The sequence below is a fragment of the Anser brachyrhynchus genome, assembly GCF_964034855.1.
Source record: "Anser brachyrhynchus genome assembly, chromosome: 25".
Lineage (NCBI taxonomy): Eukaryota > Metazoa > Chordata > Aves > Anseriformes > Anatidae > Anser > Anser brachyrhynchus.
Genome location: NC_137718.1, coordinates 6,737,832 through 6,750,867, shown reverse-complemented (window position 1 = coordinate 6,750,867; position 13,036 = coordinate 6,737,832). Strand labels below are relative to the sequence as shown.

General features: G+C 42.8%; 1 protein-coding gene across 8 annotated transcripts in view; it reads left to right on the top strand.

Annotated features, from left to right (window-relative positions):
- FLI1 (Fli-1 proto-oncogene, ETS transcription factor) overlaps positions 1-13,036 on the top strand; it is an 88,908-nt gene that overhangs the window by 53,893 nt on the left and 21,979 nt on the right. For all 8 annotated transcript variants that reach the window (XM_080567512.1, XM_080567511.1, XM_080567515.1 and 5 more), the window contains 2 exons: positions 5,150-5,304; positions 8,595-8,798. In XM_080567512.1, coding sequence (XP_080423638.1) covers positions 5,150-5,304; positions 8,595-8,798 — 359 coding nt within the window. The remainder of the gene's footprint in view (positions 1-5,149; positions 5,305-8,594; positions 8,799-13,036) is intronic.

The following is a 13,036-nucleotide window of genomic DNA, read 5'->3' as shown; positions in this document are numbered from 1 at the left end:
TGAGTACTGTCATACCTGGTTGCAGTATACGGCCTCAAAATCTGTTCTTGCCTTCCTGCGCAGCTGCTTGCTCAGACAAAAACCCAGCACCACATTTATGTTTTGCAGTGGTGAGTGTCCAAACGTGTGGCAGAAAACTTAAAACCCTCATGCTTCTTACTCCCCCTTAGGCACTGGGAAACGCGTGTATTGTACGTGTAGCACTGACCTGTTGCACAAACCAAAAAGAGGTCCAGGTTTCCATGGGTTTACTGAAGGGTATGGTGTATACCCCTCATCTCTCTTTGCGTCATTTGAGGGACTGGAAGTGTGGCTTGAAATCTCTGTGCTCTGCTGGGTTTGTATCTTCTGTTTATTTAGTTTATAGCCCCTCAGGGGAAAGATCTGTATTCTACAATGTGCTTGTACAGTTCCCAACACACTAGGCCTGGGTTGCTGTTGGGGCCTTTAGTTGCTTTTGTAATATAAATACAAACATTTATATATGCTTCTTTAAAAAATTAAAAAAAAATACATTTTAAATTCCAATGAATTAAGGAGGATTATTTAGGAAAATGCCGTGTAAAGTTTAACCCATCTTACAGTCAATTTTAATAATACATTTTACACCAATCCCAAATGCAAAGAGAGAGCCAAACAGCAGACGTTCCAAATTTTGACTGTATTTACTAAGCCACTGCAGACCTGCATTTGGTCAGAGAGTGATTTTTAAAAGGACATTACAAAATTTGTATGATCTTCAAATGCAAAATAATATTCTAATGCTCTGGTTGCCTGCACGGATGCAGATGAACACCCCTGTGAAATTCCAAGAGAAGGTATGAATTTTGTCTAGCTAATATGCTGTAGATGGTGCTTTGAAAATAGCTTGGAAGCATTTCTTGCTTCAGAATATGTAAATACTGTTAAGGTTCAGGGACCTCAGAAAATATTTATGCCATTATGATTTTCTCAAAGCAAAACAAAGGGACCATCTATGATGTCTGTAAGAATAAATATGCCCTTTAAATAGCGTGTGAGCCCTCTAGTGGGATTCACTGTGCTGTTCTAGTCCTCAGGCAGAGCAGCAGGCTGTTTTACCTGTCAGTGGCAAGCACAGTCATTTTAGACCCCAGTGAGCCTCAGTGTTCTGCTCACGCAGCCTGAGTTTTGTAAACCATATATCTTCTTCCATCCTCTTTACAGCTGCCTCTTCTTCCTGCAGACCTATAGTGTAGGCTACTTTTCTAGTGTGAACCTCCTTCTCAGACATTCCTTACACTGGGTGAGTAAATGTGAGGCAGGGTTAAAGCTAAGGTTCAAGGAGCTTTGATTCTGCCCTGATAGCTCCGTTCCTTGCCCATAAGAGGAGTCAGAAGCAGAATCACAGTGTGTCTGTTTTTACTTCCTTCACTGAATAACAATAACAACAACAAAAATAAATTATTTCAAGTGTAAATGTTAAAGTTGAGATGACCAAATGGGGACTTAGACAAAAAGTGGCATGTTTAAAGAGAAAAAAAAAAAAAAGATGGGAAGAGAGGAGGAGTGGAGGAAGAGAAGGACAGAAAGGAGGAGGAAATATCCCAGTGGTCACAGCTGAGTCAGGTTCAGAAATCACTGAAATCCCTTATTTTGCTTTTTCGAATGAATGCCAAAGGTGATTCCTAGACAGAGGCCCCGGGACAGTAATTGCTTTATTTCCAGGTATCTGGAACACAAACTGAAGCTGTACAGAGGATTTATTAGTCAATGCCAGGCTAGCTGCTTGTCCATTTTGGCCAGTCTAGCATAAACTTTCAGAAAACACCAAGCTCTTGGCATCCCCAGAGACTGCTACTGGAGCTGCTGGAACGAAGAGTCTTTGGACGGACAGTGGGAATGAGTACTGCTTCATATTCCTTGGCCTCTGTCACTTCCACAGTGAATACACTTAAGAGATTTTGTGAAAGAAGCCTATATCCCTTTACCTTAGCAGATCTACAGCGTTTTCTTCCCCAAACCTGAGCAACTCCAGCATGTATAGCCACTTGAAAGTCTGAAGCAGGGGTCTCTGTGAATAGTCAAGGATTAACCTGGCATCTGAAATCCCTTCGCACAGACCATTTCAAATAATGAGGAAATTTTTATATAGCTCAAAGTCTGCTTGTGGGTAATGCATGAAGTAAGAAAGGAGCTACATCCAATGAATACGCCATTCATGGCTCACAGCTCCCTGTTCTCATTTGATACTGTAGTTGTTCCCATACTGAATTCTTCTTTGTATGGCCCACAGCTACAACTACCTTCTGCTGGGACACTCTTAAATCCCTCATCTTAGAACAGGCTGGGGCAGTACAGTGATGGACCTCCATGAGCTGCAGAGATGATTCCGTGCTGTCTCATTTCCCAATAAAAGGCCCAATTTGGACTTGGTAGGGAATGCTGGGTTTCCAAGGACACAAAAGTAAGGATCTTCCTGCTTGCTGTCGTTAAAGATTTCACAGTATTTTTCCTGAGAAGGGCAGTTCAGTCTCCTGCCCAGTTATGTTTCGGTAATGCTGTTCCCAGTTATGTCTGTCCTCTGTTATCAGATTTCCACTGGGGTTAGCTCTGGATCCAGCCGTCCTGAAAACTTCCTCAGAAGGAAGGGAGGCATCCATATGTCCACATGGACCAGCTCTGTCAGGTGTGTGGAGCACATGTAACATATCCCACAGGGTCAGCGGAGCGGCCTCTCTTCCCCTGGGGGATGCTGGGGGTAAATCAGCGCTTGGCGAGGCCACCTCAGTCCCTATAGCTTCTTTTGAGATCACAGCCTTGGATATTTGTTGATCTGGTTTTGGCTTCTGAGACGTACAGAGCAAGTCAGAGGATCAGCAGGGCCCTAGCTGCCAAGCCAAGAGAGATGACTGCATCTGCAAAGTGAAAAATGATCACAAAACTGCTGAGGAGATATCTTGCAGTGTCGGTGTTATTTTTGTTGCTTCGCTGTGTCGGTCACGTGGATGCGCATGAGTCTTAGCAGAGAATAAAGGCAGCCAACAGCTCTGCGTTCTGTCCATGTGTGCCACTTCACGCCGTTGGAAAGTGTGTACGCTCCTACACAGATACGTTTTTTGGAAGATGGGCTTATTTGAGAGCCTGGATATATCCTGTTGTTCTGTATGAATATTATATAAGCAATGATTCTAGCATAAATATCGCACATCTCAGCTGAGGGGGTTGTTTTCCTGGTCACCTCCCGGCCCTGGTCCGCGCTGAGCCAAACGGAGCCTGACACCTCGAAACATGGATGCTCGCGCTGCTTTACTGAGTCTTGTCAGGACAGCCTGTACCTCAGGAAAGAATAAGATCCTTTGTGCTGCTCCGGGGCTTTTCTCTGCCAGTACAGGCAGCATTTAACACCTGACACAGAGAATTTCAACAGAGAGTTAGAAATGATCACATTCCCTGTGAAAACCCTGGTGTCCCTGCAGTTGCTCAGACTCTCCTCTGACTGCCACGGGGACATTAAACCTTCAGCAGTTTGCCTCTCTGAAGGCGGATTTTGGTTCCCTGCCTGGAAAAACAGTAGGCGAAATAGTAAAACCTTAAATTCGAACATGTGTAAGTTATACATCTTATTTCCATTTTCAAGCAACATTCCCTCAGCAAGACATGAGGAAAAAATTACCATCTGCCTTAGAATATCTCGGTGGAGCATTTATCTCCCAGCCATGATAACTGAATTTCAGTAATTTCTCCCCCCGCCCCCTCCCTGCCATTCAGATTAAGAAACAAATTTGTTTAGTGTCCAAACTTGGAAGTCTTGCCAGCTGAACTCAGAGGGTGGGATTTGGTGCACTGTCACAGTTCTTACCCTTCAGCAAATGGTTTCCTCCCAAGCCACTTTTCTTCTGGCGGCGAAGAAGGATGGCTGTGCGATTAAAGCAGTGGGCTGAACTGCGCTGGATATGGGCTCTGTGCTTGCTTTGCATAGGGGTTGCACACTAATACTCCCTTGTAAAGATGAGAGCAATAATCCTGCCCTTCCCTAGTACATTCCTCAGGGTTGGGATGCTCTCTGTGCATGTGGCAGGCTGTAGACTGGTATTTTAAGTGACCTCTAGAGCTAAAAGCAGGAGTTACTACTGCAGCTGGAGAAAAACAAAATCTGCACTCCCTATCTGTGGTTTGTAGGCTCATAATTCTCCCAGAGCAGGACAGAGAAAGCCTCCTGCTTGCCAAGGGTCTGCATGTAGTCCAGGTCTTCGCACAGTGCCACCTGAGTTGCTAAATGTTCCCTCCTCATCACTCCATCACCTCAGAAGTAAAACTGGGGCCAGAGCCTTTTTCGCACACGGTTTCTGTGGTCTGCAGTCCTTGACTCATGCCTAAGGCACCTAAGATTTCTAGATTTCCTATCCAAGTAATAGACAAGCCTGGGACTGTTTAGCTCGTAAGAACAGGCAAGATCAGTTACATTCAGCTGTGTCTAAACAAGACCCTTTAGATACTGTGCTAATGTCGTGTTCTCCTGCAACTGGTCACTTTGGCATGGGTGCTTTGTGTCCTGTCTTACTGACATCGTGTCACCGTGTTTCTGATTCACGCTGCAGAAATGCCTTAGGTCGGGAGGTGGAAAGTACTGCCTTTTTGTCAATTCCTAGACTCACCTGCCACAGAAAGACAGCATGCTGAGTGGTTTTTAACACAGTACAAGAGTGGAACAGTCCAAGAAGGGTTTCTAGGAGCATAAAGCTGTGTCTGCAGGACTGCTAAGATGTAGCTGAGTGCTACAGGGTGCAGGGAGGGGGCAAGTGATGGATAGACCTAGGACCTGGGTGGTAAGGACTTACATATACTCGTTTTTTATCTGGTTCATGAATTTTGATATTTCAGAGGTTTTGCATGCAATCCTACAGCTGCTATTGCCTTTGACTGAAAGTCGCTCCTCCTTGCACTTCCAACTCTTTCCTCAAGCTGATTTCACTATCAGAGATCACTTCTATGAGACATTTGATTCATAGAACACCTTATGACACTCATGTGCCAGGCCAGGAATGGCCTGTCCCACATCTACAGAAAGTCCCCTTAACGTTTCCCTTCCAGGATACTTGCCATATCTGTAACCCAAATTTCCTTCTGCTACAGTAGGGATGAAAGGTGCATAATAACAACTAGTCATCTGTTTCCTTTCACATTTCAGGGAGTCCCCTGTAGACTGTAGTGTGAACAAATGCAGCAAGCTCGTCGGAGCAGGGACAGAGTCCAACCCAATGAGTTACAGCACCTACATGGATGAGAAGAATGGGCCTCCCCCCAACATGACCACCAATGAGAGGAGAGTGATTGTCCCAGCAGGTACCACCACCATCAAACTCTTTGTGTCATATTTCTTTGGACTGTCTCAACTATCCAGCTGAACAGATAAGGCTTATTTATCTACCCTCTGAGGAGTTCTCTTGCTTACAAACCATGTAAAAAGTAAGGAAAAAGTCAGAGTTTCTGGCTAGTGAGAATTTCCTATGTCCCAGTATATGATCTACCTCAAAGCAGAATAAGAAGTGAATTATTACTGCTTTTTTTTCCATTCTTTCTTTTTTTGCAATGTATCAGAGTAGAACCTGCAGTGCTTCCTGGGACATACACGGTATGACCAAACAGTGAGTTCATAGGCAAGAACAGGCATGAAGTGCACCCAAATTATAACTCCCATGGTTCTCTGCAGGATCCAGATGTACTTTTCATGTCATGTTGATTCAAAATGAACTATTATGTTTTCATTTTTTGGTTGGAAGTAGAAAACTAGAAAATTGTATTTGCAGAAACTGCATTAATCTTCCAAAAAATATTACAGGAGAACATTCCTGTCCAGTTCTCTGTTTGTATTTGATATCCACATCTGCTGTCTGAAATTGGCAAGATGCATTAAATGCATTTGGATAGTCAAGGATGAGAGCTGCTGTGGCAGGCAACCTGTGAAGTCTGAACCTGAAATGAGAGGGAGTCCTTCCCCTGTAAAGTTTATAAACACCGTACATGCAAACAAGTTAGCCTGGGAGCTTTCCAGCAAGGGAAATATTGTAAGTCAAGCCCTGGCCTGATTTACATACCAAAACTTCCACTGATTTCATGGGGGGGGGTCCGGCTTTTCACACAATGTGTCAAGGGTTGTGGCTGATTCAAGCAGTTGAACTGTTGGCAGAAAGAAATGTACTCGTGGAATTTAGCTCTGTTTTCTGATCGTGGCTTGACCACGAACAGATGACAATTCCCAAGCATTTGTTTGCCATTTAGGATGAAAAGGAAAAGCTTGAACTGAATGTAGTGAAGGGAAGCCAATAAAAGATTGACAGCAAATCTCAAAGTACCATTTAAGCCCTTGTTAGGATCTGCTTAGAGAGACTGGCTAACCTAACCGGTGGCAGGATCAGATATGTTGCCTAGAAGGCTTTTAGCTGATACCTGCTAGTCATTATAAGGGATGCTAAAGATATTCAAGATGGAACATTTATCCTGCTCTTTGCCATGCTATTTCTGCATATTTAAAAAGACCCAGGGTGGCCCAAAGTTTAGCGTTATTGAAACAGGGGAAATGACTCTTAGTGCCCTCAGTGGAGGAGAAAAAAAAATCTCCTCATTGAAGGAAAGTGAAAAAAAGGACTTATTTTTCCCCTTGTGACCATCTACAAATCAAAACCTTGAGATACTTGTGAAATAGCAGTGATTTACCAGACTTTGGAAGACAGTAATGAACATCATCCCAGATCTCTGGCTGCAGAATGTGAAGCCCAAATCATCCAAGAAAGGCATTTGGAAATTTTAATGCAATCCAGAGTAAAGATTTATAGTGCATTAGGGTGAAGATAGGCAAGAATAATGTCACATTAGGCTTGCAATAGTAATAATAATGAACTCTGAGCAATGTTTCAAGAAGGCAGTTTTTCAGAGACCATTCAGTGTCTTTTGCAGTGATAAATGGGCTTGAATCTGAAAGTCAAAAGTGTTTGTTTAAAAAGAGACCACAAATTCATGATGCCCTCTAAATGTTGGGTTTTTACGAAACTCGAGACAAATGAGTCTTATAATTAAAAAAAAAAAAAAAAGAATTCTGCCTTGAATACATGCACTGTAAAATTTACAGTTCTTTTCCAGGGCTTAGAAAGGAGGATTTAATTTGGTTGTTGCTGAAAGTTAAAGGAGGTCTATCTTTCTTTCCCAAAGCAGACTTGCAAATGTGCTGGGTTGTAGGTTCAATGTCTAGAATTCAGCTTTAAATCATTTGGGTTAACTAGAAATTCAGTGAGGAAATGTCAGAGTTATAGTTTCAATATTCCTTGTGCTTACTTCTCCATTTTATGCAGTTAGTCTAGAACTTAGCTGCCCAGGATTGCACCAGGTACAGCCACTACCTGACCCCTTGTGTCACAGGATCGCTGCAGCCCAAGCACACATAGCTTACAGTCCTGGACCGAGGCATTATTTTACACACTATAAGTGTGGCAGAGGCATTTCTTGCCCTCTCCAAAGCACAAGTTACCAGCTGTGTGACAGCTACTTGTTTTTGATCCATTTTCTCTCCTAACTTGTGACTGGAGGCATTTGAGCTTTGTTGTAGAGGAAGGTACCGGCTCCAACAGCCAGATCAAACTTCTCCAAAATTTAGGCTTGACTTCACAATCCTGCCCAGCCACAATGCAACATGAATTTGGGGCTGAAATTTTTAAATGGCACACATGGGGAGAAGTAGCACAGGAAATATCTGAAAATGTAGATATGCTCTGAAAATGACTCTGTAAAAACGGTATCATGGCACAAATTCTTGCCATGACTTTCTGATCTACTGCTCTTTTCAAAACTCAAAGGATGATTTCTTTTTTTAACTACTGATGCAGCAAACCATCACCATGGGGTCTGAAATTCCAGCCGGGTTCAATCTCTCTCTTACGTCATCGCCAGTAATAAAGATTCCACAGCTGGAGCTTTGCTGACAGTTGATAATGATGCATGAGACAGTATAAAATCCACATTGCCATCCAATAGCTGTGTTGGTTTTACAGGGCTAGCGGAGGTAGAATTGTGTTCTTGTCAGCAGGGTGAACAAATGTGACTCAGAGATACATGGCAAGCTGTTCTGTTTAAGCAATATTTTTTTTTCAGAGTCCCTTTGCTGACCATAAATGCCGCCATCCTCAGACTTTAAAATGCCATCTGTTGGGACTTTGTAATGCACTTGCGAAGGATGGTGTGACTTATACAGCACTGATGTAATTACATAGCAGTGCAGAACTGAAGCTGTGACAAGCATACGCTTCCAAAGGGATGAGCTTGCATTTGGAAGCTTTTTATCAAAGAGAGAACAGCCACAGACAAACGCCATTAAGATTGTTCCCAAGCAGTAGGTAGAAGTTTAAGGCAGGTGGGAAACAGTCAAGTGAACTTATTCTGCCAGGGAGTCAGTATGATCAGTTTATGGGCCTTGTGCCCTCTTCTAGCACAATTCTTGCTCATCTTGGCAAAATGCTTTAGAATCAGTAAATTAAATCCATTTGGTTGTAGAAACAATGGTTATTGCTTTGGTTGGGCTACACTGAGCGCTACAGGCTTGAGGGTCACATATAATGTTACCATCCTTTGTGCTTTTCTGCCAGATCCCACCCTATGGACCCAGGAACACGTGCGCCAGTGGCTGGAATGGGCCATAAAGGAGTATGGGTTAATGGAGATTGACACCACCCTCTTCCAGAATATGGATGGCAAGGAGCTCTGCAAAATGAACAAGGATGACTTCCTCCGAACCACCTCCCTCTACAACACAGAAGTTCTGTTGTCTCACCTCAGTTACCTCAGGGAAAGTAAGTATTGGCCTGACTCATCCCAGCCCTACTGTGACATGCTGATAAGATGAGTTACATACGAGTATTGGAGTTCTAGGGCTCTTCTTGCAGACAAATAGTAGCAAGGATAAGGGGAAAAGAACAAAGAAAGGCAAACAGAGAGTGCAAACAAGGAAGAGATGAATAAAAATCGGGTCGGAAAGCTTATTATAGCTTAGATGGAGTTAGTGGAGCTACAAGATATCAGGGAGGTGAAGAACTGAGCAGAACTCTTAAGAAGATTAGATAGTCTTACAGATAATAAAAACATCTGTGACAATATGATAAAAATACATACATTTGCTGTGGAGATTAAACCAACCATTAACTGATGGGTCACAGGCAAATTATTCTGTAACTTTGCAGTTAGAAGGCTGTACACTTTCCCCCAAGGCTTCTGGTAATTATTGCTTCACAATAGGACCCACAACAGGCCAGAGTTGGAGATTTTCTATATTTCTGGAGACCCACATCTGTTGGCAATAGGAAAAAATACAAGAGTGATTCCCCAGATGTAAGTGCATTGAAGAAGACATCATGCAAATGACCTAGTATTCAAAAACACCCAAGTTTTGTGCACCTCATTATTGCCACTTTCTGTCCCAAACAAGACTATGTGATGGGTCCAATATTCTTTTTTTTGCTGTATTAAGCCCTAAAAAAGAAGCCATGAGCAGTCTTCTGAGTAACTTGTATAAAAGCCTACTGCAGCAACCCAAACAGGAATCATCACGGTTAGCACACGCTCCTGAGGCTGGGAAGTCTGAGACTTCCTGTACAACCATGAGCATGTCCATAGCTTCTGTATGTCCCCTCTTCATCTACAGAATGGAGGTGAAAGCATTTCCTTTCTTCACAAAGGTGTGCTAAGGATAATTGCATTATGATGAGACCAGAGAACAGGAGCTAAATCCCACATGCTTCAATATTTTTTCAAGTGGCAGTTTTTACAGGAGTATAATTATTTGAGGACTGAAAAATCAGGGGAAGTTGTCATAAAGCATGGTGGGGAGGCAGAGAAAGAAAGAAAAAAGCATATTTTCTCTACTGGGAAATCAAATTGTGATGTAAAGGCAGCTGAAGATGTCTTCATTTGGCCACTGCAATAAAGCAGCGAGACAGCATTTATTTAGGGTGTTTTCTTCAAAGCTGTTCAGCACTGGGCTCTCCCTACCCCTGCTAAAATCAGTGGGAGTTTTACAGATTACTGTGGGACAAGAGTTAGATCACAGATGGGTGCCTCTGTAAGCCCCACCTTTATTTTGTTTGAGAAGCTGAGCCAAGGAAATGATTCACAACAAATAACCGAATTGTTGGATTTGAACAGTTTTTGTCCCTTGTGACTTCACAATTTAAAAAAAAAAAAATCCCATCCAAAACAATTCACAAATATCATCCTGTTTCATCAGCAAAGAGCTTCTGGTTCACAGAACACTTCAAGGTTATTGCAGGCACAAATAGTTTTCTAACTAAGGTTCGCATACAGAATTATACATTTTTATGGGAAATCTTAAGGCACTTTTTGAAGCCAGCGTTGCTCCGAACAAACCTGCTGACTTTAGCTGGGCAACTCAGACACTTTGTAACCGGAAATGTTTTTAAATTCCCACAAGATAAATACTCAAGTGAGACACTTTTTTTTGAATTGTCTCATTGATAAGGCTTGAGAATTCACAGAAAGAGATGAAGAAGGAGTTGTGTGTTTTTTGAATTAAAGAAAGATGTGGAATTTGAAAAAGTTGACAGAGGAGTGGGATTCTTTTGTTGATTTAGCTCCAGACAGCATCTTCAATGGGCTAGATATCCCATCACTTGGGGTGCTCAAAGAGAGTATTAGAGGAACTGCATCCTTGTTCTCATGGCATAAGCCTGAAGACCTGGCTTGAATTGCTGCCTTTATTATTGGCTGCCTTCCATTTATTTTGGAGCAAATTTCTGATTGATCCTACCTAACTTTAGATGTCTGACGTACCTAAATTAAAAGCCTGGTCACACTGATCTCTGAAGCAAGAGCACACACCGAAATTCAGGACGGCAGACACTTAATTCACCTACCACGTTTAATGCCTGAAATTAAACCTTTGCCTGAATTTTTCTGTGCATCCTTTTTACTTTCTCTAAAATGGAGCTGGTAATACTGCTTTCTTGGTCCTCTTATTGTCTTGGCTGTTGAGATGGCAAAACTGTGGAACGGGGATTGTGCCTCGTGTCTCTCAAGAGCCAGCACAATGGAGTCCTAACACAGTTGGAACGTGTAACTGCTGCTGCAGTACATGCTGAATAATAATCATAAAAATATAATGTTCTGCTAGGGGAATGCCTACAATGATTTCCATGCTATTAAGCTAGTGCAAAACCCAAGCAACTTTGCTGGATTCAGACAAATTAGTTACTTCACTTTTACTGGGATGCATACGAAAGGAGAATTCAATCCCACTCCGTCCCTAGCTTTTATGATTACAGATTTCTCTCTGTTCAGCCCCTTGGGCTGTTCTAAGACGTCATACAAGAGCTGTCCTTATTAAAGCAAGCTCCTGTCTGAGTGGAGGTCGGGCAGCCTCTGAAGAGCATTCCTTTCCATGCAGCTGTTCCTAGTGCTGCCTAATGACAGTCTGGTTTCTGGATTGCTGGTTAACTCCCTCACGGAGTAACGCCTTCGAAAGGAGCTTATTGTTTTTCCAGACTGATTTCCAGCGGATGTTTAGTGCCGAGCCTCTGAGCTCAGTGCCATGGGGAGATGGTCTTTTTTTCTTGAGTTTTCCCCTCTGTGAGGCTGTTTGTTTCAGAGACATCCAGCTCTGTAACTGTGGAGGGCAGAGAATGCGTAATGGCAACAAAACACAGGAGGATTTGGGGGAGTCGGAGGTCTATGGGCTAGACTACATCTGCCCAGTCTCTTTCTTGAAAGGTATTTGTCCTCTCAGGATGTTAAGCGGTATTTGTGATGACTAGGGAATCCTAAACTTTGATTTTTGTTTTCCATGAAACAAAGCTGAGCTGAACTTTCAGAGCTTGTTCACTGGTCAGTCCCGATAATGAGCTTCCTCAGAAGGTTTTCAACATTTTACACTCCAGATCAGGGTAAAAACATTATAAAGTAAGTTGTTTTGGCACATCTGAGTCCAGACTGAAAAAGTAAACTGGTAATATCTGCAAGACCTCAACAAAAGCTCAATCTTAGTTTTGGCGATAGAAAGTTCGGGTGAGCTATTTAATATAGATGAGACTAAGCACCTAAGCACTAAGATCACAGCACCTTTAGCCTTCAGACAGAATCTAGGTCTGGATCAGAACTGGACAGTTGTTTCTTGTTTCTGTAACCCACTGAAGCACCCAGGAATTGACACATCTCTGATCCTCAGGAAATTTCAGACCCACGGAACCCACTCTATCCTTTGCAGTCATTCAAGAGACCCCTGAGTATTTTTTCCAGGCAACATATTGGTTTTGCCCCCAAAGCAATCATATTTCTTGAAGTGTTATTTCAAGTTTCCTCTCTGGAATCGCGAAGCCATGCCTTGGCTTTTACTTTTTGTTGCTCTTCCCTCTGTGCTGTTGGTCTCCAGGCTGACCGACTGCCGCGTCGGTGTCTTTTTCTGTCTGCCTGGTGAATCTTCTCCAGTCAGCTAGTGGGGGGTGGGAAGGGAGATCTGAATGTTTTCATGCTATGTTTAGGATGAGCATCAAAAGAAACCTGAACTGTCACCTCCTGTCCTTTTCCTCTCTAGTTATGGTGGTGAGTTGTGTGGGGTGTGTACAAATGAAAAGCGCCTGAAGGGGAAAGAGTGAGACTGTGGCTGGGACTGGAAGCAGAAAGCTGCTTTGTGGTTTTGATCCATACATTAATGCCAAACTAAACTATACAGCTAAATGCAGCAGAACCCTGATTCTACCAGGAGATGTGGAGGGAAGCACACACGGCCTTCAGGAAGTCAGGATAAAAAACACTTACGGGTTAAATAGACTTCAGGATTGTGAAAGCGAGATATGCTGCGAGCTGCCTTGCAAAAAGGAAGCCTTTGTGGAGAAGGAACTCTCCTTCTCTGCTTTCCATTCCTTTTCCATCTTCCTTTTTAATTAATGCAGGAGAAATAAAAGAAGAAAGGAGAAGAGCCATAAGATAATATGTCTGATATTAATTATAGAAGAATAGCCCTGCACTTTTTACCAGTGTTTCCAGAAAGGGCTGATTTTATCTAAGCTGTCACTGGCCAGCA